General features: G+C 41.1%; 1 protein-coding gene and 1 long non-coding RNA gene across 11 annotated transcripts in view; one reads left to right on the top strand and one right to left on the bottom strand.

The window, feature by feature from the left end:
• Window positions 1-26376, bottom strand: part of arap2 (ArfGAP with RhoGAP domain, ankyrin repeat and PH domain 2) — a 473297-nt gene that overhangs the window by 317568 nt on the left and 129353 nt on the right. For all 10 annotated transcript variants that reach the window (XM_069924984.1, XM_069924989.1, XM_069924990.1 and 7 more), the window contains one exon: window positions 25436-25756. In XM_069924984.1, the coding sequence (XP_069781085.1) occupies window positions 25436-25756 (321 nt within the window). The remainder of the gene's footprint in view (window positions 1-25435; window positions 25757-26376) is intronic.
• On the top strand, window positions 17902-18554 carry LOC138757510 (uncharacterized). The gene is made up of 2 exons (XR_011353635.1): window positions 17902-18069; window positions 18227-18554. It is a non-coding gene; the product is annotated as an uncharacterized lncRNA (long non-coding RNA).

The following is a 26376-nucleotide window of genomic DNA, read 5'->3' as shown; positions in this document are numbered from 1 at the left end:
TCCTCCCCCTCCACGTCCTCCCCCTCCACGTCCTCCCCCTCCACGTCCTCCCCCTCCACGTCCTCCCCCTCCACGTCCTCCCCCTCCACGTCCTCCCCCTCCACGTCCTCCCCCTCCACGTCCTCCCCCTCCACGTCCTCCCCCTCCACGTCCTCCCCCTCCACGTCCTCCCCCTCAAAAGATGCTCACAAACTCAAGCTAGCATGCTGGAACATCAGAACCATGCTAGACAAGGCTGACAGCCACTGACCTGAACGTCGGTCTGCCCTCATTGCACATGAACTCCTCAGACTTGACATCGACATAGCCGCTCTCAGTGAAGTCCGCCTGGCAGATGTAGGCAGCCTCCAAGAACGCGGCGCGGGCTACACACTCTACTGGTCTGGCAAGCCTTCGGATGAACGACGCCTATCTGGTGTAGGCTTCATGGTCAAGAGCTTCATTGCCTCCAAACTCGAAAACCTTCCGACAGGCCTCTCGGACCGAATCACGTCCATGCGACTCCCACTTCAAAACAAGCGTCACATCACCCTCATCAGTGTCTATGCTCCAACCCTCCAGGCGGAACCAGCAGAAAAGAACAAGTTCTACACCGACCTGCACAACCTCATCCAACGTACCCCTACAGCCGACAAGGTTGTCATCCTGGGCGACTTCAACGCTCGTGTCGGCAAAGACTCAGAAACCTGGCCAGGACTCCTGGGCAAGCATGGCGTCGGCAAGTGCAACGACAATGGGCGCCTCCTGTTGGAGCTCTGCGCAGAACAGCGACTTGTCATTACAAACACCCTTTTTCAGCAGAGGGACAGCCTTAAGACCACCTGGATGCATCCCCGATCCAAACACTGGCACCTCCTGGACTACATCCTGGTGCGAGAAAGTGACAAACAAGATGTGCTCCACACCAGGGTCATGCCTAGCGCGGAATGCCACACTGACCACCGGCTGGTTCGCTGCAAGCTCAACCTTCACTTCAAGCCAAAGCCCAGGAACAATAAAGCCCCCAGAAAGAGGTTCAATGTTGGAAACCTGCAGTCAGACGAAGCGAGAGGAAACTTCCAGGCAAACCTCAAAGCAAAGCTCGACGTTGCAACCCGCCTCACGGACCCGTCCCCTGAAACCCTCTGGGATCAGTTGAAGACTACCATACTGCAATCCACTGAAGAGGTACTGGGCTTCTCCTCCAGGAAAAACAAGGACTGGTTTGACGAAAACAGCCAGGAAATCCAGGAGCTGCTGGCAAAGAAGCGAGCTGCCCACCAGGCTCACCTTACAAAGCCGTCCTGTCCAGAGAAGAAACAAGCCTTCCGTCGCGCATGCAGCCATCTTCAGCGCAAACTCCGGGAGATCCAAAATGAGTGGTGGATTAGCCTCGCCAAACGAACACAGCTCAGCGCGGACATTGGCGACTTCAGGGGTTTCTACGAGGCTCTAAAGGCTGTGTACGGCCCCTCACCCCAAGTCCAAAGCCCGCTGCGCAGCTCAGACGGCAAAGTCCTCCTCAGCGACAAGATCTCCATCCTCAACCGATGGTCAGAACACTATCCAATCTCTTTTCAGTGCCAACCGCTCAGTCCAAGATTCCGCCCTGCTCCAGCTCCCTCAACAGCCCCTAAGGCTAGAGCTGGATGAGGTTCCCACCCTGGATGAGACATATAAGGCAATCGAACAACTGAAAAGTGGCAAAGCAGCAGGTATGGATGGAATCCCCCCAGAAGTCTGGAAGGCTGGTGGCAAAACTCTGCATGCCAAACTGCATGAGTTTTTCAAGCATTGTTGGGACCAAGGTAAACTGCCTCAGGATCTTCGTGATGCCACCATCATCACCCTGTACAAAAACAAAGGCGAGAAATCAGACTGCTCAAACTACAGGGGAATAACGTTGCTCTCCATTGCAGGCAAAATCTTCGCTAGGATTCTACTAAATAGAATAATACCTAGTGTCGCCGAGAATATTCTCCCAGAATCACAGTGCGGCTTTCGCGCAAACAGAGGAACCACTGACATGGTCTTTGCCCTCAGACAGCTCCAAGAAAAGTGCAGAGAACAAAACAAAGGACTCTACATCACCTTTGTTGACCTCACCAAAGCCTTCGACACTGTGAGCAGGAAAGGGCTTTGGCAAATACTAGAGCGCATCAGATGTCCCCCAAAGTTCCTCAACATGATTATCCAACTGCACGAAAACCAACAAGGTCGGGTCAGATACAGCAATGAGCTCTCTGAACCCTTCTCCATTAACAATGGCGTGAAGCAAGGCTGTGTTCTCGCACCAACCCTCTTTTCAATCTTCTTCAGCATGATGCTGAACCAAGCCATGAAAGACCCCAACAATGAAGACGCCGTTTACATCCGGTACCGCACGGATGGCAGTCTCTTCAATCTGAGGCGCCTGCAAGCTCACACCAAGACACAAGAGAAACTTGTCCGTGAACTACTCTTTGCAGATGATGCCGCTTTAGTTGCCCATTCAGAGCCAGCTCTTCAGCGCTTGACGTCCTGCTTTGCGGAAACTGCCAAAATGTTTGGCCTGGAAGTCAGCCTGAAGAAAACTGAGGTCCTCCATCAGCCAGCTCCCCACCATGACTACCAGCCCCCCCACATCTCCATCGGGCACACAAAACTCAAAACGGTCAACCAGTTTACCTATCTCGGCTGCACCATTTCATCAGATGCAAGGATCGACAATGAGATAGACAACAGACTCGCCAAGGCAAATAGTGCCTTTGGAAGACTACACAAAAGAGTCTGGAAAAACAACCAACTGAAAAACCTCACAAAGATAAGCGTATACAGAGCTGTTGTCATACCCACACTCCTGTTCGGCTCCGAATCATGGGTCCTCTACCGGCATCACCTACGGCTCCTAGAACGCTTCCACCAGCGTTGTCTCCGCTCCATCCTCAACATCCATTGGAGCGCTTACACCCCTAACGTCGAAGTACTCGAGATGGCAGAGGTCGACAGCATCGAGTCCACGCTGCTGAAGATCCAGCTGCGCTGGATGGGTCACGTCTCCAGAATGGAGGACCATCGCCTTCCCAAGATCGTGTTATATGGCGAGCTCTCCACTGGCCACCGTGACAGAGGTGCACCAAAGAAAAGGTACAAGGACTGCCTAAAGAAATCTCTTGGTGCCTGCCACATTGACCACCGCCAGTGGGCTGATAACGCCTCAAACCGTGCATCTTGGCGCCTCACAGTTTGGCGGGCAGCAACCTCCTTTGAAGAAGACCGCAGAGCCCACCTCACTGACAAAAGGCAAAGGAGGAAAAACCCAACACCCAACCCAACCAATTTTCCCTTGCAACCGCTGCAATCGTGTCTGCCTGTCCCGCATCGGACTTGTCAGCCACAAACGAGCCTGCAGCTGACGTGGACTTTTAACCCCCTCCATAAATCTTCGTCCGCGAAGCCAAGCCAAAGAATGTGAGTGGGAAGAAAAAGGTTGAAAACCACTGTTTTAATCGTCCCTAATTGACTCGTAATGTGCACGGTTTCATCACTTCAAATGGGCCAATGACAATTTTTCTCAAGCAAAATATGTCAGTAACAATTGGGTCTCGAGTAGTGATTCTCAACCTTCCCTTCCCACTCACATACCACCTTAAACAATCCCTCACTAATCACAGAGCACTTGTGGCATAGGGATTACCTAAAGTGGTATGTGAGTGGGAAGAAAAAGGTTGGGAACCACTGCAACAGACTTTGAAACCAGTGGGTGTGGAAACCAGGCAGGAACATAGAAGTAAGCCAGAAAACAATTTTTTTTTTAAATTTTTAATTATTAAGACTCATAAGTAAGTGGGGGGGGGAGCGGGGTTAACGACAGATTACGGGTCATATCACAGAACGACGTGATCACATCAGAGAAGGATAAAATAGGTCAGGAAATTTGATGTGTATTACTTGTATAAATTTGGTATTCAATATTAATTTTGGACAAAATGAGTCATCATTTTAATTGTTCATTATAACTTTATAATTTGATGTCCTGAATGAAATATGATTTTATTTATGTTATCATGTATACCTTGTGTACACAGATTTTATTAAACTCAATATAAATATTTAAAAAAAGGACCAGCTTACTGGACAGTTCTTATCGGCCTGCAGCTGGAGGACATCCAGATTGCACCAACCGCACGCTGCTCTGCGACACCTCAACTAGTAAACCGCGCCCCGTCATTCCAGTCGCATGGAGAGGTCGAGTTTACAATTCGGTCCACAATTTGGCTTACCTCGCTATCAGGACTATAGTTAGGATGGTGGCCAACAAGTATGTCTGGCATGGCCTCTGTAAAGAGGTCATGAACAAGTCACAAAATATGTTGTTTTACAGCAGTATCACAGGGCAAATATTCATATAAACCACCTTACAAAAATAAATAAAAAATGGTGCACAACAAGTCAAAGTAAGGCAATGTCTTTGGTTCATTGATCATTCGGGAATCTGACGATTTGACCCACAGGGATTCCATATCTTCTAATCCAATGACTCCTCTACCCGTAGATTTAATTCCATTTTTAACCCGCATTTAAATACCCCAAGTACTCCAACTTAAATCCTTAATACTGTATTACATTTTTGCCCTATTGACTGCCTGTCATTCTTCCCAATCTCGCTACACAGTGTATCTACTTGTGTACCTTCTGCACTGTTCACTGCCCTCTCATTCCCCTGTCAAACTAGTTTAATCTCTCCTCAACAGCGCTACCAAACCTGTCTGCCTTGAGATTCATCCCTCTGCTGTCCATCTGGAACCCATCCTTTTCATACAGGTCATACTTTCCCCAAAAGAGATTCCATTGATCCATGAATCTGTATCCCTGCACCATGTTCCAACTCTTCAGCCACACATTCATCTGCTGTACTTCCTTTTCCTTACCTCACTGATGCGTGGCACAGGTAGCAATCCAGAGATTACCACTCTTGAAGTCTAGCTTTTTAGCTTCCTTCCTTCTTATTCTGTCTTAAGGACTTCATCCCTTTTCATTGGTACCAACATGGATCACGGCATCTGGCTGCTCACCTCCTACTTAAGAATGCTGTGAACTCGATCTGAAATACCTGGCACCTGCGATGCAACATACCATCTGGGAGTCTTGATCTTGTCCGCCAAACCTCCTATCTATTCCACAAATTACTATAGCTGTCCTCCTCTCCCCAATTCCCTTCTGAGCTGAAGGGCCAGACTCTATGCCAGAAACCTGACCACCTTGTTGATCATTTGATCATTACCCCCCCCCCCCCCACAAACACTTTCTGCATAAATTTTCAATTCACCTGGAAACAATGGAATGCATAGTATTTGAAGTGGAAGCTACACATGCATAGTTTGAAATGTTGCCTCCGGAGTTAGGATTTTGGTAGTCGACAAAGGGAAAACAGTGCACTTAAAGTTGCATCAAACATGCATATTGCCCATTTTGTAATGACACCTCAGGATCCACTGCATTTCCCAGCACAATCACCTTTCATTTTGGACAGAAATAAACCTCAAACACTTGATTCAATAATTACCAATTTATGAAAATACCCTCCCCAACTCAAAAATATTAAAATTAACAAATATGTTTAAAATTCCATAATTCTATGGCACTCTGCACAGGAATTCTGTAAGAAATAACAAGGATGTTAGTCTACTTGAAGTAGTACGTGAAGAAGCAGGAAGCAGTGACAACTGACTATTTGGTAGCACAAACCCAGTGAGGTGCTAATATGGTTTACATTAGCCATTTTCACACCACAGACAAGCAGTAACCCTTTGTCCCGGTGAAGTTCCCAAGAATTCAGGTCCTCCCAGGCCTTTCACACAGCGGTCCAAATTCCTGAGAATTTGCCCTCCTTGGCAATTTAGGGGAGTCCTGTCCCTAACCGATGATGTGTTATGCATACATAACAGTAAATTCACATCCTGTCCGTCATCTAGCTCCCTCCACACCTCCGCCCCCCCCGCACCAACCCCCCACGCTTCGGCACATCACAACGGCGGAAAAATGCTGGATGAATGGCTGACTTTGTTTCCCATAATCCCTCGCAGCAAAACGGCACTGGGAAATCCAGCTTCATGAGGGATTATGGTTAACGTGGACGACCATTCATCCCACATTGTGCTGCCATCACAAGGTGCCAAGGTCGCCCGCTGTATCAGGAGGTATGTATCTTTTAATTTTATTCATCCTCGTGATGCAGCACGCAAGCGCTGACATCATAGGACTTCCCCTGCTTGGCCATTTGCCTTTTCACACAACTGTGAGAGGGTGGTCCGGCCAACCTTTTCACACCACAGGTTCATGGGAGGGTTCCCGTAAAAATTTCCCAAGAATCTTCATTTTACACTGTTGTGTGTAAAAGCCTATTGTTTCTCTGTGGTGAACATGATTAAAAATGATTGATGCTTCTGAAACATGCCTGAAGTGACAGGTTATACTCAAAATGTAGCAGTTCTCATGCAAGTTTAATCTTTGTCCTCATGTATTAAAATTCTGATCTTCCATTTACTCAATTAATGAACTGGAATATAGTTCAGTACCACAATAAATAACTGATTGTTAATGCTTACAGCTGTCAAGATCCTGCAAAGTTTTAATTATCAGCTACAACATGTTTCAAGTCTATTGTTTACACAATTTTATAGGTCCAAGTCAAAATAAATTCCAAGTATCATTAAAACTGTATTATCTGAAGTGCAGTACAATGTACAGTGCAACCAGTGTTTTTAGATTTCTGCCCATTTTACAGACCTACTCTTTGCTAGTTAGCAATTTATAAAACAGAAATGTGCAAAATACTAAAAAAGGAGTTTGTCTTTTTCACCACTTTGCTGCACTCCCTCAGCCGAAGCAGTGTAGACCAAACTCTTCTCAACCAGCCTCAACAATGAATTGTGTAGTCATTTTTTTTTAAATTGTGGGTATGGGAGGCTACTTGTAAAATTATTCATCAAGCATTATCCTCCCTCAACTTCTACACAATGCATTCCCGACAAGGTCACCAGATATTAATTAGTAACTGAAGAGACAACTTAAGGATACAGATCAACTGCAAATTCCCATCTCCCTGGCTACAATCACAAACACAGCATCCAGCCGCTTAAATGAATCTCAAGGACTGGGTGTAATCCATCTGTAGCTTTCCTATAATATTTACAAATTTTATATCTGCACCCACACCCCAACTTTAGGGAAATGTGCCTTCAATTTGAATGTTTTGCTTTGATAAAATTAATATTGCACCACTCTCTTGCTCTTCAGAAAACAGAGCATCAAAATACCTATAATAAATTGCAAAAGCCGGTTAAAATGTTTGAAATCTTGCTTAACAAAGCATTTCTTTTAGGGACACAAATATTGAGAATAACCTCCGCATATTGAGAAGAAATTAAAGATAGAAATCTCCTTGATGAGCTTATCAAAGACGAACTAACCTGGACCCACAACACTTCCTTATTAGTCAGGAAAGTGCAACCATGATGTGGTGGCCATTACTGAAACTTGGCTGTCAGGAAAGATGCTGCAGAGGGAGTGTCCACTGAGTCGGTGTGGATCAAAGTCATAAATAAGAATGAAGTTATCACTGCACTGGGAATAGTCTATAGGTCGCCAAAAAGCCCTCAGGTCACCGAGGAGCAGGTAAGTAAGGAGATTTTGGAATGGTGCAGAAGTACAGGGTTATGGGTGATTTCAACTTCCCTAATATTGTTGGCATCTCCTGACTGCAAGACAGATAAATAGGGCTGAATTTGTCAGGTGTGTTCAAGAAGGATTCCTGATAGTAAGTGGACCAACCGACGAAAGGCGAGGATCTGGTTCGGGGTAATCAACCTGGACAGGTGGCGGACATCTCGGTGAGAGCAACCACAACTCCCTTAGCTTCAGCACAGCTATGGAAAAGGATAATAACAGATAAAATGGGAAAGTTGTCAACTGGGGAAGAGCTAATTATGAAGAGATGAGGCAGGAACTATTCAGAATAAATTGGAAATGGATGTTTAAAGGGGAAAGCATAGAAATAATATGGAGGAAGTTTAGGGACCACTTGTGCAGGGTTCAGGATAGGTTTGTCCCATTGGGACAAGGAAATTATGGCCAGGAAAAGAAACCTTGGCTACGAAGCAGGTGAGACAACTACAGATGACACTTACCAAGTTCTCGTATTTCCCAATTTCAAAACATGTCATCTTCCAGAAACGCAAGCATCGATATTTGGAATTACTATCTTATCACTCCAATAAACCAAACTTCATATTTGAAGCTTTAAGTAGCCTTTAATTGATTGATAAAATATTTTGCACAACTCTGCATTGAGATTTTCAGAACTTGGGTAAATAAAGCATACTGTATAATGATAATGATATTCCTCTTTAAACAGTTAAACCAAAACTAAGATGATGAAAATGAAACAAGATGAATTCAAATAAAAGTATCTCGACCTTGCACCTCTGCCACGATTCTTCGAGGAATGAACGAGCAAGCTCCGAGTCTGCACAGATATTACGACATACGACGTCATAGCAATTAATGATAACACTACAAACAACAATATTCCTTAAAGGGATAGTCAAAATATTACAAAAAATCAAAACACACAAGGTTTTAACCTTTATATTCCAGCCACTAATTATTATAACAGACATTAATGATTAATATATAATGATTATTATTAGGTATAAAAAAGTAAATATGGTTAGTGTAAGATTAGAAATCAAAACTTTCTGCTTCTTGTAAAAGACAGATTTTAGTAATAGGTCAATTTAAGTAACCAGTCTTGGTAATAATCCGCACTTGCTCAAGTAATCCTTTCTGGTCCAGAATTATATCCATGATTATCCCCAGCAACCAAAAATTTCTTGGTGCAGAATCATCCATGATGTTTCATCTTGTATTCATATGTGTGAGTTTTTAGACAAGAAGTGGATAAAGGAAAAGGTTCTTTACTTTAAAGTTGTTTTAAACAGCACATGAGGCATGCCATGAGGCTGCAAGTCTCCATTACAGATCTGCATACTGTATCAGCCCCTGATAGCAGCCAAATATAATCAAACAGTAAGGCATTGCTAGTTGCATTGCAACCATGATCACTATCATTACACATGATCATAATAATGTCTCCGCATACAAAATTGCATTTTTGTCTTTCTTGTAATAATGAAAGATATTCTTTAATCAATCTTTTCCAAATAAATCCGCAATGAATTATGCTTGTCTTCATCTGTGTTTTGCATAGATATGTTAATTCTGAAATTGACCTGGAGGTATTAAAGGTTTAGATTGAAGAAGTAAGAGATGATTCGATGCAGGTGCCCCGATGTAATTTGAATGAACAGAACCTTTCGTTATTTGACAACCTTTTAAAATAGCTTCAATCTCACACAATACTGTCTGAAGATTGTCATCATTCAGTATTTGACTATTCAAAATGGAATTAAGAATTTTCTTGATTAATCTAATCATTCATTCCCATACACCACCATGATGTGATCCTGTGGGTGGGTTAAATATCCAACTAATTTCATTTTGAAGTAATGCATCATGAATTTGATGTTGATTCCAATTTTGAATTGCTTTCCATAACTCTAGTTGAGCTCCTATAAAGTTAGATCCATTATCAGAATGTAATTCTCTTACTTGACCACATCTGGCGATAAAACGATGAAGAACATTGATAAAAGAGTCTGTATCAAGAGATGACGCTACTTCAATATGAATTGCTCTCATAGTCAAACAAGTAAAAATAGCTCCATATCGTTTTTCAACATTTGTTCCATGTTTTACTTGCAAAAGACCAAATGGGGGTTTATCAGGCGAAACTATCTTGTGGCAAATACACAATTTGTTGTTGTCCAGGTTTAACATTTGCACATCAACAATGAACACATTTTGATATAATTCTTTTGATCAATGTCAAAGCATCAAGATTCTAATATTTCTGGCACAGTGCCTGATAACACACAATTACAACCACCGTGACACCTGATTTCTCATGTACATGTCAAACAATCAATTCAGAAATATGAAATTCCTAAGCTAATGTAATTGGATGTTTCACTTCTTCTGGTATTATTGCTTTTACCAATGTTCCTTCTATTGTCAATACATCATTTACCAGAATAGGATTCAGCTTGTAAACACAACTTGTTTTCATAACATTCAGATTCTTCTTCAATTTTCATATTTTGTTATCAAGCACCTTTCTTTAACAAAAAAAAACAAATTTTCTCCAACGCATTCGCAAATTCATCAACTATTTAGTAACAGTTCTTTCATGACTTCAGATTCTCTTTCTTGATATGATGTAAAAACATGGTTTTTAACCTAAGAATCCATGCTACTGCCTTTTTCAAACTGAACCATGAAGAATGATAGCAGATTAAGCGAATAATAGATTTTTCTCAGTAAATATTTGAATAATATTCACATTAGTGTTTTGGATTTCCAGATCCTCCATTGAAAATTCTTTTCACTCTTCAGGATTTTCAGGTCACCCTTCTTGAGATTGCAAAAGGAATTGAGACCCAAGTGTTGGCTCTTTTCAGAAATGATTGAACATTTGATCCTCGTAAAGCCATGTCAGTTGGATGATCCACTGTTTCAACATATCTTCATTGATTAGCATGCGAAACCCTCTCGATCTCATTAATTTCATTAGTCACAAAGGGACGAAACCGCATGGTATTGTTATTAATGTATTTAAGCACTGATGTATTATCAGTCCAAAACATAGAATCTGCTAACTCCATCTGTAATTCTTTTTTCAACACAGTATCCATTTTGCTCACCATAGTAGCGGCAGTCAATTCCATTCGTGATATGGTGACTAGCTTTAATGGAGCCACTCTGGGTTTTCCCATTAAAATCCACAATGCACTCATTCTTGGTTATTTTGCAGTACTAAATAACTGACAATACCAAAACCACCTTCGCTTGCGTCAGCAAAATGATTGGTTAAAACATCTGTCGACTTCAAAACGTTCTATCATTTTAAGATTCTCAATCCAATTCATCCAATCTTGTGCAATGGAAGGTTGTATAGCTTCATCCCATCAAAATTTTCTTCTGCAAAATTTTTGCAGAATTTTCTTGGCTATTAATACTACTCATTCCCAAAGGATCATATACTGAGCTTACGATCGAAAGAATACTACTTTATGTTAAAGGCTGTTCTTTAAAAACAACTTTGAATTTGAAAACATCAGCTTGAACACACCATTGCACTCCTACAGTTCTTTCAATAGGTAGAATGTCACAATCTAAGCCAAGATGTTTTACCTATGTTTTTCTATCTCAGGAATAATGGCCAATACATCCTGACTGTTGCTAATCCATTTTGTAAGGAAGAAACCTCTATTCCTGATCACTTTTAACTCATGATAAGGATCTATTGCTTCATTTTCTGAAACCACTGAAGAAAGACAATCATCAACATACATTTTTTTCTGATGATGTTTATAGCTTGAGAACTAAATTGCTCTTCATTATCTTCAGCACATTTCCTGAGAGCAAAATTTGCACAACTTGGTGATGAAGTTGCTCCAAATAAATGAACTGTCATTCTGTATTCAATTATATCTTTACTGTAATTGCCATTAGGTCACCATGGCAATCGTAGAAAATCACAATCTTCTGATGGTATTTTTACTTGATAAAACATCGCTTCAATATCTGCAGCAATTACAATAGGCTCTTTACAAAATCTTATCAGAACATCTGTTAAAGTACTGGTTAAGTCTGGACCTTCTAAAGGTGGAGAATTAAATGAAACTCCTTGAAATGATGCTCCACAATCAAATACTATACGTAGTCTCTCTTTTTGTGGATGTATTAACAGCATGATGAGGCAAATATCATTTTCTACCATCTTTACATTCCAAGATATCTTCTGATACCTTTTCTACATAACCCTTGGTTATCATGTCCAAATGAAAGGAAAATATTCTCTTGAATTTTCTTTCTGTTGTTCTGCAAATATTTTATTATCTGACATAAAAATTTTGCTTTTCTTCTAAGGTAAGGCTTCAACATACTTAACAGAATTTGAAACTAAATCCAGAAACTGCTTATCCTTTTTTGAAGGTTCTTGAATATCTTTGCGACATTCAGAGAAATCAATTTTAAACTGTGGTTCCCACAGATCATTAAGTTTGACAACTTAAATTCTGTTGACATTTACATTCGATGATTCCTGATCATTATTCATTCTTCCTCCTAATGGTCCGTTAATTGCCCATCCAAGCAATGGTCTCACGGCATAAGGTCCGTCATTTTGACTCTTTATTACTTCTAGAGGTTCAAGAGCTTTTGGTAAATCTAATGCAATTAGCATCTCGATTTTGGCATCAATCTTAGGTAAACAAACGTCTTTTTTAAATGACCCCATTGTTTGATATCATCCTGATAAGGAATATTCTCTTTATTCACAGGGATAGTCTTCTGAGTATATCCACTTGGGAGATCATAAAATTCATTGCTATTCAATCCAGAAATCTGTAAACTTGATTTTCTTTTCATCATCTTCAACAAGATCTGTGATCTTTTACCATGAAGATTAACAGTACAAAATGATGTGGTACTTCCTGGATCAAGAAATGCATAATTCTTCAGTATGGAGCTTCCTTTTTCTTTTAGCTTTAACCTGCAGAAAGCTTTGAGAAAGCTTTGTCATCAGCCCCAGTAAGACAGTTTACCTGAACCGAAGTTGAAGCACATTCTTTGACTGTATCTTTAGTCTTGGATTCAGATTGTTTGACTTCCTTCACAACTTTACTTCATTGAGTTTGCAGTTACTTGGGATGCTTTTAACTGGATATATCACAACTGAGTTGCTTAATACAAATTTTGCTGATGTATCCTTTACACAAGCAGCCAAAACATATTCCATTCTTCTTTAAAAAGGTTAATTTCTCATCATACGACTCTTTTCTCCAATCATGAGCATCTTTCTAAAGCTTGCTTATCTTTGCAATAAAAAAAAGCTTTCCTGAACAATCTGATCTTTTTCCATTGTTTCCTCCTTCTTTCTTGTGCTTCTATCTGACAGCAGTAACAAAGATACTTCCCTTTGATTTCTGTGGTGACGATGATTTAGACTTCTCTACATCTTTAGGAACTATTGAAGTATCCTTAATATTTCCAAATACTGGTACAGTGTTAACATGCACATGCCATTCCAAAAATTGTACATCCTCAAAAGTGGTGTCCCTTCCAGAAATCATTTCAAGTTCTGCAACTTTGGTTCTCCATAATTCCTTCAGCTTGTAAGGTAATTTGTTTATAATAATTGATAAATTAGCAAGCAATTTCAACTTCTGCAAATATACACTACTTCCCATTGTGTTACAACATCCTCTCAGAAAGAGTGCATATGCTTGTAAAGCCTTTTCATCCTCTGATTTTATTGCTGACCAAGAAGGAACCTTGTCCCTGTGGGCCCATGCGATTTTATGTTCATCTCCATAATGATGATGCAATAATCCGTTTGCACTTTAAAAACCTTGGTCTGCATCCATATATTGGCCACTTTCGGCTAGTTCCTTCTCCTGTCCTCCAGTATACTGTTGCTGGTAATGAAGACAATCTTTTGCATTTTTAGTATTACTTTTAATGTGATGTTCAAAGGATTTCATGAATGTCAGATATTATAATGGATCTCCATTAAAAACTGGAATTTCCTTCTTAGGTAAACCACATGATCCTTGTTGCTACGCTAACATAGCAGAAATTTAATTTTGTTTCACTATGAATGATAATATATTGTTTTATTCCTCCATGACTTATAACTGGTTGTCTTCTTGTGAATGGAGATGGTGCCATACGTGTAGGACCTTGGTATGTAAGTGATGGCATTGACGGGGTTCCTTGGTATGTAAGTGATGGCATTAGTGGAGATCCTTGACTTGTCACTGGTTCTTCAGCAACACAAAGTGACATCAATTGTTAAGTATGATCAACTCGCATGGCTCAACCTGGTTGAAATGCCCTTCTTTTGGCAAGATTCTTAAATTGTCTGCTCGGAAGGAATTGAATGTCGCAAGCTCTTTCTATAGGGTTGCTCATTGACATTCGAACATTAGTAATTCCACCTATGGCTCCTTGCTCAATTATATTTGATTCTTGTGGCTGTGGTACCAATTGACCTACTGGAATGTTAGGTGCCAGCCCTTTGGGTATTTCACTTTGAGTGATAGGTCTTGCTCATGTTTTTACTCTGGCCATACTTATCGCACGTTGTTCCTCAAGATCTCATGTTTTTCTTTTGTCTATTCAATAATCTTTTATTTGTTCTTCTTGATGGAATTGTTGTTTCTTCATTTCACTCTCTTGCATAAGTTGCTGATTCTTCATTTCGGCTTCCATATCTTCTAAAGCATGTCTTTTCTCAAACCATTCACATTGTGCACAGATAGTAGCCAAGTTTGCTTGCGCCTTAATATGCTTAGTTGATATGCTTTAAGCACCCGAGCTGTACTTCCTCTAGATGCCTTTGAAGATCTTCCAACGCTCATAACCTTGGAAATATTATTCTCAGGATTCACATCTGAACATTCAGATACCGCTGATTGAGTCTCTATCTTCAGCATTTCACTTGATACAGCACAAGTAGGGATTTGTAACATACATTCATCTTTTTCAGTTCCACTAACCTTTAAATCAGCTAATGAGGTCTACAGTGCCTTATTGTGGTCCTTTTCTTGCTTGGTAGTTGAAGCCGCTTCTTCTATGATAGCCGACGAGACTTTTTAAATTCTCCATCTTGGATTATTACACTGTAGCCTGTCTTCTCCTTTCTTCTTCTGGTACCTGGGCACTGTAAACAAATTTGCATCTTGCATAGCACCTTTAAGAGGATTTCTCTGGCTGAATCTCTGTGTTCTGTGGTATTTCACAAACTGGCTTTCATATCAGTTGTTTTCAATAACTTCTCAAAACATTTTCTGGCCTTCCTGGCAGTCTCTGGCTGGTAGTTCTCTCTGTTATCTCTCAAGATTAACAGGTGCCTTGCAAGACATCAGCTGGTTTCAAACTGGGCAATTCAGACAGACATTTTCTCACAGACTTTCTTTAAAGCTTAAATGCTTTTAACAAATTGAGTTCTTTCAGCCTTTCTTCCAAACTTCACAATTTTATTACTTTTCTTTGAATAATAATATAGATGACACTTTCCATGTTGTCATATTTCCCAATTTCAAAACATGTCACCTTCACAGAAACGTAAGCATCGAAATTCCGAATTACTATCTTATCACTTCAATAAGCTGATATTTGCAGCTGTATGTAGCCTTTAATTAGTTGATAAAACATTTTGCATAACTTCGCATTGAGATTTTCATAATTTGAGTAAATAAAGCATACTGTGTAATGATAATAATATTCTTCTTTAAACAGTTATGCCAATATTAAGATGATTAAAATGAATCAAGATGAATTCAAAGAAAAGTATCTCGACCTTGTATCCCTGTCATTATTCTTCGAGGAATGAACGATCAAGCTCTGAGTCTGCAAGGATATTGCGACATATGACATCATACCAACTATGGAAACACTACAAACAACAATTTTTCTTAAAGGTATAGTCACAAAATTAGTAAAAATCAAAGAGGAAGAAGGAAGCATATGTTAGATATAGGATGCAGGAAACAGGAAGGGCTCATGACAAATATATGGTAGCCAGGAAGAAGCTTAAAAAGGATTTAGAAGAGCTTGAAGGGGGCATGAGAAAGCCTTGGCATGTAGGATTAAGGAGAACCCTAAGGTGTTCTATGCATATGTGAAGAACAGAAGGATGACAAGGATGAAGGCGGGGCCACTAAAGGATAAAGGAGGCAACATGTGCCTGGAGGCAGAGGAGGTCCTAAATGAGTACTTTGCATCAGTATTCACAAAGGAAAATGACCTTGATACGGTTAGGTTGAAATTCAACAGGTCTGTATGCTGGGCAATTTGAAGATCAAGAAAGGGGAAGTGTTGGATCTTCTTTAAAAAAAAATCAAGATTGATAAGACCCTGGGGCTGGACACAATATACCCCAGGTTGCTGTGAGAAGTGAGAGAAGAGATAGGTGGGGTAGTAGTTATGATCTTTGAATCCACTTGGTAATTGGCAGAATCCTGTGAATTATAGGCCAGTGAGTCTTACATCAGTGGTGTGCAAACTATTGGAAAGGATTCTTAAGGATAGGATCTATGAGCATTTAGAGAAGTCCAGTCTACTCAAGGATAATCAGCATTGCTTTGTAAAGGGAAGGTCATGCTTCATGAGGCTAATTGAATTTTTTGAGGAGGTAACACAAGAAATTGATGAGGGTAGGGTGGTAGATGTGGTCTTCATGGATTTTAGCAAGGCATTTGACAAGGTCCCCCATGGCAGACTCATCCAGAATGTCATGAGCCTTGGGATCAGTGGAACGTTCAAGGGTAGATTAAAGGAAGAAAGCAGAGAGTAGTAGTAGAAGGAAAGTATTCTGCCTGGAGGTCGGTGACTAGTGGAGTGCTGCAAGGATCTGTTCTGGGACCCCTGCTCTTTGTGATTTTATAAATGACCTGAAGAGATGGAAGGATGGGCCAGTAAGTTTGCGGTTGATATGAAAATTAGAGTAGTTGAAGGTTGTCATCAAAGGTTACAAGAGAATATAAACAAGCTGCAGAGTTGGGCATAAAAGTGGCAGATGGAGTTCAATCCAGATAAGTGTGAGGAAAGGACAAACCAAAAGGAAGAATACAGGGTTAATGGTTGGTTACTAAATAGTGCAGATGAATGTAAGAATCTTGGGGTGCAAATCCATGTATCCCTCAACTTTGTCACACAGGTTAAGATAGTTAAGAAGGTCTATGGATTGCTGGGATTTATAAATAGGAGGATTCAGTAGTAGAGAGGTCATGTTACAATTCTATGAATCTTTAGTAAGGCCACTCTTAAAGAGTATTGTGTTCAGTTCTGGTCACCTCTTTATTGGAAAGAAGTAGAAGCTATGGAGAGGGTGCAGACAAGATCTACCAGCATGTTGCCTGGATTGGGAAACAAGTCTTATGAGGCAAGGTTACCAGAGCTGGAACTTTTCACTTTGGAACATAGAACAATGAGAGGAGACTTAATAGAGGTCTATAAGATTGAGAGGCATAGATAGGGTGAACAGCCAGCACCTGAACAGCAAACACCAGAGGACAAGTTTTTTTTTAAGAGTTGTGGGTGCCTGGAATGCCTTGCCAGGGATGGTGGAGGCTGAAACAATTAGGGCATTTAAGAGACTCTTAAGGCATTTTCATACCGCTGAGAACATGTGAGTTAACCCTCCAAATTGGAGGGTTAAATCGTGGAAATCGCACAGTGTGAAAATAAATAACTGGGCAGGGCGAGTCAATTTCAACTGGGCTCTCAACTCTGTTTGAAGCAGAATTTAAAGCTCGGCTGAGTGAACTCACCAACCATCTTCTGGAAGTGTGAAACAACAACTAGTCCTACCAGGAACGATTAGTGATATTAGTGCCTGTGTGCTTGTTTCAGACTGACAGATAAATTTCATAGCAGGGCCGGCCACACTCTAATAGCCCCCCACTCCGCTGTCGCATTACCAGTGGGAGCAACATGAGGGAACGGACAGCGTGAGAGAGCATGTTGGCATGTGGCATGTGGGAGCGGGCAATGTGACGGAGCAAGTGGCATGAGGGAACGGGGGAGGGGGAGCTGGCGGCATGTGGGAATAAACCAGGGGGAGCAAGTAACGAGAGAGGGAATGGGGTGGTGGATTCATTTCAACAATAAACATTTGACAAATTAATCTGATTGTGGTTTTGTGTTGAAGAAGATCATAATGTTTAAAGCTCTGACAGCTGTGAAACTTCACTGTGCAGCCAGCTGGCTGTCAGAGCACTGTACATAATGATTCAATTGTGATGTCACCGCTAGAGGCCAGACCCCACCCCCCTTAAAATCCCAAGTTGCAGAATTCCCTACAAATAATGGGTGCAGTATGAAATGCTGCCGGGTTCAGCCTGCCCTGAAATTTTTCATATTCTCGCGGCAGGTCAGCAGTGAGAAAATGGCTTTAGACAGGCACATGGATGAAAAAAAGAGGTAGGGAGGGTTTAGTACATTTTTTTTAAAAGGAATATATAGGTCAGCACAACATCGAGGACTGAAGGGCCTGTAGTGTTCTGTTTTAATGCTAATATTTCCTAAGGAGGTTGGTGAGGGCAATGCTAACGGCCCCATTCATGTCCACTTTTTACAGCTGCACAATAGAGATAGTCCTGTCTGCATCACTCTGTGGTATGGTAGTTGCTGCAAAGCATCAGAGAGGAAGTCAAAACAGTCAAGAAGATCAATGAAGTCTCTCTTTCCTCTGTTGACAGCATTTACAAGAGTCCTCCTTAAATGAGGATTAAAAAAAATTCTGAAGACCCTTTCCATCCAGCACCCAGTACCTTTGACCCACTATCATCAAGGGGGTGGTAGAGGAGCATCAAAATCAGGACAGACAGGCTGGAAAATAACTACTTTACATAGGCTGTGAAATTGATGAACAGTACCCTGTAACCAAGTAAATAATCCAAAAATAATTTATTAGATTTATATCTTTATGTACATATATGATTGTTACAGTATATGTTGGGTGGCAGCTTCACTGACCCGGTTCAAATCCGGCACTTTCTGGAGTTTGTACATGCTGCCCATTTCTGCTTAGGTTTCCACTGGGTGCTCCAGTTTCCTCCCACACTTCTAAACATTGTGGGTTCATTCAATGTAATTGGGCGGCACAGACTCAAGGGCCAGAAGGACCTGTTACCCGTGCTGTATGTCTAATTTTTTTAAAATTTAAAACTTAATATGATTTGTGTCTGCACGATTACATGAACTGAATCTGCCAGAAAAGAAGTTGAGATATGACAGAGCTTCAGCATGTAGGATTCTAAAAGGATGAGGTAACGTAGGTCATAACTAGCTGCTTCAGTGTCCAAAACAATTGAACCAGACAGCAGAGCCTGGACTTGGAGGAGAATACCGTCAAATCTAATCATGTGAATTCAGAAGCTAAATCTACAAAATGAGCTCCCTGAGCAGATAGCCTAGATTAATTCACTTGCAAATTACATAAGTTCCTTGGTGAAGGCAGCTGAAAGACACAGCACATATGGAATGACAGAACAAGATGCCTGGTATTCACAGCCTGCCCTGTGAGTAACTGCAACTTCATGCCTATGGCTGGGAATCACCTCAATGGCACTGAAGCTGAGGTACAAATTTTCCTTTCATAATGATTTAAGTAATGACTTCATTGTTCCATGGACTTCCCTCATCAGGTCCCCTAGATGTTGATCTTCTCCTGTCAAGGTGAAAGAGAACATTCAGCATGTTTGCTGAACAGCTCCATTAATGCTAATTATTCAAATACTAGCCCAAGTGTAATGAAATTAAGCAATTTCATAACATCTAAAATAAAATCCTGAAAACACACTCTTCAACTCGTATCTGTACACAAATTGATGTTAGTCAATATACAAAGGGAATTTTGATTCAGCAAAATAACATCTGGTCAAATTGTTCGATTAGCATTCATGTGCGATGTCAAATATCTTAAAGGATGATTAAAATTAAAGTTTATCAGGGTAATTGAAATATAGAATCAGATGTACGAAACAAAATTCAATGCCAACCCAAATTAATAAGCCATTGATTTGTCTGTACATAAAACTGTTGCTACATTTTCTTCAAACTAAGTGAATATATTTGAAGATTAATTTGTTGTACATCAAATATATGTGTTAAGTATGATTCCTCAACATTTTCCACATCAAACCCACTTCCTACACAACTGCCAGTCTGCTCACAGCACAATGCATATTCCTTATGAGTGAACGATGGGCTTCAACTGTTGTTAACCACTCATCATGACATCAGGATACTGCTGATTATCCCAGCCAATCAGCAGCCAAGTTAATAAACTGCCAAGCAGCACCTGCATTGTGATCAACACTGCTGGCCACTCATCCATTGGGGGAAACACCACCCAGCAAATGCTCTGTTCTCACTGCTGCCATCAGGAAGTAGGTATAGGTGCCACAAATCTCGCACCACCAGGTTCAGGAACAGCTGCTACCCCTTCACCATCAGGCTCCTCAGCAACAAACTCAATCAGGCATTCATTTCAGGACTCTTACTTGTGCACTTTATTGATTTTCTTTGTTATTATTTCTGTATAGCACAGTTTGTTTACTTTCGGTTATCTGTTTACAGTTCTTTATTCATTTACATGTATACGCTATGTACATTTTATTTTGCACTACCAATTAGTGGTATTTCTGCTGTGCTGAAAGGAAAAGAATCTCAGGGTTGTATGTGATGTGACAATAAATCTGAAACCTGAAAATCACCTGCCTTTTAGTTAGAGCTTTCCACTTTAATCCTTTCTAACATTACATCTAAAATATTTCTGTCCTAGTTGCAACTGATATTCAATTTTTTTTTATTATTTCAAACTATCGGTGTATTTTTTCTTACTAAAGAAAAATTGCAGATCCTGAAAACCAGAAGCAAAAAATAGAGAAGGCTGGAAATACTCTCAGGGGCAAAGGAGTGTGAACCAGAACCAAAAGACCTCTCATCAGATCTTCAGTTCTCTGTGACTAATGCCTTGTTGTACTTTTATACAAATACAACACAAAGCAGAACCCAAATGGAATAGATATGATATCTGACAGGATCGATGTCTTTGAGCAATGCAGGAACCTGGCTGGATCCTCCCACACCAGACAAATAGGGAAAATTCAAATGCAGCAAAAACTCTAACCAAATATCTACCACAACCCACCCCCCCTCACCACCCCAATGTTTCCCATCGGGTATCGAAGTCAGGCTGAAGGGGTTCAGGGCTTGGGGGAATGTGGAAATAGAGGAGAGAGAAAAGACCTCATGGCAGCACTTAAATGCAGCACATTCAGTTCTGCTCACCAAAGATTTCACAAAACATCAGAAGCTCTATGCTTTCAAACATGATTTCCGAATGCACCATATCAGATTAAAACAGAAACTGGTCCATGAATCAACAGCCAATTCTTATTCTCCAGCATAAAGCCCTCATCTGCTATTACAATCATTCAAGAATGCACAACATTCCAGGTGGTAAGGGAACTTACAGGAACATAGCCAGTGACAAAATTGGACATATCCATCTTATTTCCTCAATGCCCAGCCTTGCACACAATCTTGTAGGTTTACTGATGACCACCACAAAGTCCACCCTCAGTTACACTGCCACAGCAATAGAATTCAAACATGTCCTGCTCAACTACATTCTGGTTTGCTTTTTCCTTTAAAGCTGATGTTAACAATCATGCAGGAGATGTAAATATTTTATTAATTTTAAAAATATATATTTACACAATATAATATTTGGCCTCCTGGAATGAACAACAGACTTCAAATGAAATGGGTATGGAGTACATGCTCCATTTTTTGATGTCAGTTTACATTTAGTTCTATGAGAAATTATTATTTCTGCCTTTATAACAATAATAGCACATGCAAAACATATCAAATTACTCTGCTACCTCAAGGCATAAGGCCCATTCAAGCAAGGAAAATGCCTGACTGTAAAGGTGGAGATTCTCCGCCCTTATGCCTAGAGACGTACCTCTCTGAATGCGCTGTGGCCAGCTCTGAGGCACTGAATCCAACCCTTCTCGGAGAAGGATAATCGATGGAGCGCTGCGTTCCAACGCCTAGCTTGAAAGTACAGTCGCTGCAAACGACTGGTTCGAGACAGGCTGACGACGTCATCAGCCCGCGACCCATTTTTCTACTCACCCCTCTTCCTCCATGACCCCTTAAAGCAAGGGTGGCGGGCGGGAGCTGTCAGGGCAGTAGGGGCCGGCGGGAGCCATCAGGGGGCAACTGTTACAGGCTGTGACAGCCTCACTGGGCCGCTTCAGCCTTTGGGGCCACTCTCCGGCTCAAAACAAGGCAGAGCATGGCTGTCTTCCCTACCCATCATCCCCCACACAGCTGGAACTGTATAGGAAACACAGCTGCATGGAAGATGATGGGTAGGGAAGGTGACCATTGCTCTGTGGCATATTTATGACAGGTGGCATTATGGCACCAGTCACCCCGCCCCCATCGGATCCGGCGGGCACTACGAGGTGCCGCTCGACATGAAAGCGACGCTGGAGCAGCCTTTTAGGGCTGATCTATGAAAGGTGAGTTTTAAGTTTTCCCTCCGCGCTTTTAGCCAGCCTCCAGATGGAGGCATTGTCTCTCATTCCAAGCTCCAATTAAGTTCCAATCCTGAAGCATTCCAAATATGTTGCCTGCTGCATTTCCAGCATTTTTTTTTTGTTTTTATTTCAAATTTACAGCAAATAAAACAATAACTAAAGTTAATTTATAAATTAAAGGAACTTTGAATGTTTTGTATTGTTAACCCATGCTCCCTTGACCCAGTACAAGTTGCATGCAACTTGTATGTTCATTACAGCCCATCCTCTTCAATATGTAACTGGTAAGCAATTCTGCCAATGGAGCCAATTACAATGAGGCATTAGATAAATAATGTTTAATCTTCCAGTGCAACCAAATAGAAGCTATGATATTGCACTCTACAATGCAAGCTCAGACTGCTGCACTCAGGAGGGGCTTATTGAATATCATCACACTCCAGCAATCCATCAACCAACATGTTACTTGGGACGCTTTGTCAGGGGTGCAAAAAGGACTCAGTCCAACAGAAACCTGACATCCTCTCAGGATGGTGGCATTGAGACGACCAGTCCCTACTTTTCCCAATGCCTCAGAATGATGCAAAGATGGCACCTTTCAGGCCTTCAGACCAAAGTGGGACAATCCTCAGCTGTGATTTTAATCAGCCAAATGACGTTCTTGAGTGGGCATGAGGAATGGCATGGAAAACAGCCATTACTTGGTGTTTTTAAGTTATTTCATGTGGTTTGATAAATAAATGCTGCAATTTAGAATGCTTATTACAGTGGCTTTTAAAGTTTCCATTCAAGCCTGGTGAACATCACAAAAGCCAGTAGCAAAAGGAATGCATTGCAGCAATGGGAGATGGTCTTCTCTCCATTGTTCAATAAAACTGAATGAATACCAGAGTCATGCAGCATGGAACAGGCCCTTCAGCTCAACTCCTCCATACCACCCAGGTTGGCATTCTGGAAAAGTCTCATTTATTTGTATTTTGTCTAAATCCTTCTCAACTTTTCTGATCCACGTCTGTTCAAATATCTTTTAAACGTCAAACATTTCTCCTGCAGGGTCAAAATAATCCTACTCAGAAAGTACACACCTTCTCTAGAGAACCTCAGATCATCCAGGTCGGGTTAAGGCCCCTCACAGGACCAAGGATTGGTACCATACAACTGATTTCAGACCCTTCCTGGTGATTAATGTAAACTTCCTCCAAAGCTGTCTCGGAAGAATTCTCTCTTTGGAAACAATTACAAATTGTTACCATATTTCATGGTTTTGTTATAAGCACACAGCCCATTTGCAGTGCGTTACTGCCCTCCCCTCCCCCACCTCACCCTCAAGTCAAATATTTTTGATCATTTTTCAGACAGACATACACCAAAAGGTAAATGAGTGTAAACTTTCTGTGTTGCAACAGGTCCCCAAATTAATGTACAGAGTATTGAAAGTAACAAGAGTGGTGTAATAATCTGCACCACAGGGAAATCATCATTTCTCACAATGTCCACGTTATCTCCGCTGCACAAGAGAATGAGATTTATTTCTCCGGCAGAGGTGGTTGAAGCAAGGACGCTATTTACATTTAAGAAAGACTGGATAATTACATGGAGGGGAGAGGATTGGAGGGGTATGGACCAGGTGCTGGTCAGTGGGACTAGGAGGGTGGGGATTTGTTCTGGCATGGACTAGTAGGGCCGAACTGGCCTGTTCTGTGCTGTATATGGTTATATGGTTATAACTCAAAAAGACAAACTATTAGAGATAATCAGCAGGTCTGGCAGCATCTAGTAGGGAAATTGGTCAGTCTATTCCCCTCCATGGATGCTGCCCACCTACTGAATTCCTCCAGGAATTTGATTTTGCTTAAAATTCCAGCAATCTGCAATTTCTTTTAACTCGGTAAGCTATATTCAGCTCTCTTGGACTCAACAGCATCTGTGACCTCCCTGATACAATGATGCATCACAAACATGTTATCTCCAGCTTCAGCCTGGAAGGAAAACAACATCTAGAAATTCATGGCATCTCCTATTTTACAGACACTGGCCAAGAAATCCAAATACCCTTTGTTGTACTGACATGGACATTATTACTTATCATTAAATCACTTGTCCCTTGTGTATGTTGCCTCACTTGGATGGATATTAATAGAAATGCTTCTTCCAACCTTAATGAATGAAGCCTCCTGTTGAGAGACTTACATTCCCCTTCCAAGCAGAATACCTTTCTCTGTGTGACCTCTGACCTCCTGATGCACTTTTCCCTGTAAACTTTACAAACTGCCTGAAAACATAAAACATAATTTTCCATGAGCCAGTACATCAAAGAGGAAAAAAAAATTAGTAATGGACGTCCACATTATCTCTGAGACAACTGCAGGCTGGGTGACATTCCTTCCACTAAATGTTTGATTCACTTTAAAAGGGTCAAGCATTTGGGATCAATTGTGTCATTAAGATCCATTTTATAGTGCTGGCAATAAAACAACATTGCAGACTAATTTAGGCCTCAATCTGCCTGCTCTGCATATTTCCACAGGATGAGTAGATTGTGTGCTTGCATGTTTCCAAATTACTTGGTCAGTATGATGCACATTTGTGTCTTGCAGCAGTGGGGTGTACAAGTTTGTTATATAAATGTAAAACTAATCACCAAGCCACAGTTCCTTGCATCCCAACAACGAATGCAACAGTCACATTTTGCAGCTAAAATGCCAGATTCCTGGCAGTTGCAACAATGAGAAAGCAAAATGACGCAGATTGGTTGGAGCAAAAAAGAGAGAACAGTAAATTCAGAAGTGTTCAGTGCAGTATTTCTCTCAGCGAAAACATGGAAAATACACAGAAGTAATCCCCCACTCAAAATCACCAGTTTGTCATGCACTCAGCCTGGATTCACTCTACACCACCAGCTGACAGAGTGCATTGCATTGTTTGTTTCTCCCTCACTCAACAGCAGTTGGCTTATTGGTTTAATTACAAATATCTGTGACCGCATTTCAGTCAAATTGCTGAGCAAAGTGATGGAGGTTTCTCAGAAAAAAGGCAACTGGAGGATGCTGATAATGTGAACCACACAAATAACTCATGTTGGATTGCGGCACATATTAGTACCACGTGAATAAGATACAGATGGAAGTGTTTCAAATTGGAAACAAGTATTCAAGCTTGAAGTTTGTTGAAAATGCTGGTAATAAAAAAGAAAGGGTCCTGTACAAAAAAAATCACAAAGCACTTACCCTTGTGGTGAGAGTTTATCCAGCCAACCTTCTTTTGTTTTCCTGGTTACACCATAGAAGCAAGCATAGGGTGATATTGATTCCTCATCCACATTCGCTTTGCCATGGGCAGATTCTCCTGTGCAACTCGAGGGTAGTGAATGACCATCCCTGCAACCATTATAGTCTTTAGGTAAAGCAGGAACAGATGTTCCCTTGTAACAAATCATGTCTTCTACCATGGAATATTCCACTTCTGATTCTTCATCCACAGTGCTCTGGTCAGAGTGTGATATTGGCTGCTCAACATAATTGACATCCAGATTTGTGCCTTGGCAGTTCCTGCAAATAATTAAATAGTGTCATTATTTTACTAATAAATATTATTTTTAAAATACTGATGAACTGCAAAGTTATGGACCAGAATTCTTCATTAATGCTGGAACTATCCATTTTGTGTAAACAGTAGTAAAACAAAATCATACTGTATATTTCCTAACTCCATTCTCCATGAAATTTTGTCAATATCTTTTGATCGGTTATTGTCATATCCATTGTACAATATGGATATGCAATTATTGTTTTTAACTTGCTGCAGTTGAACAGGAACAATGCAAAAACAACAACAACAACAAAAACAACTTACAATAGGATCCTTGGATTTAAGAAAGTCTGCACATGCTGGGTCAAGTGGAATACAGAAAAGTGCTGGAGAAGCTTAGCAGGTCACGCAATACCCTTATGATGTGAAGGGCCACCAATATTTTGGGCCAGGGCCCTACATCAGGTGAAAGATAAAACAGGAAGGCACCTCAATAACAAGGTTGGAGGGGGGGCGAGGAGAGAAGAGGTGGGCCACAGAGTCTCAAGGGAGAAAGGGCAGATTGGAAGATGGAGATCACAATCTCATAGGGAGTGTGGGGGAGAGAAAAGAAAAGGGAGGAGAATGGGAGAAGAGAGAT

This window comes from Narcine bancroftii, chromosome 3 (assembly GCF_036971445.1).
Source record: "Narcine bancroftii isolate sNarBan1 chromosome 3, sNarBan1.hap1, whole genome shotgun sequence".
NCBI classification, from domain to species: domain Eukaryota; kingdom Metazoa; phylum Chordata; class Chondrichthyes; order Torpediniformes; family Narcinidae; genus Narcine; species Narcine bancroftii.
Note: the sequence above shows the minus strand (reverse complement) of the source record. Positions and strands in the feature narration are given on the sequence as shown.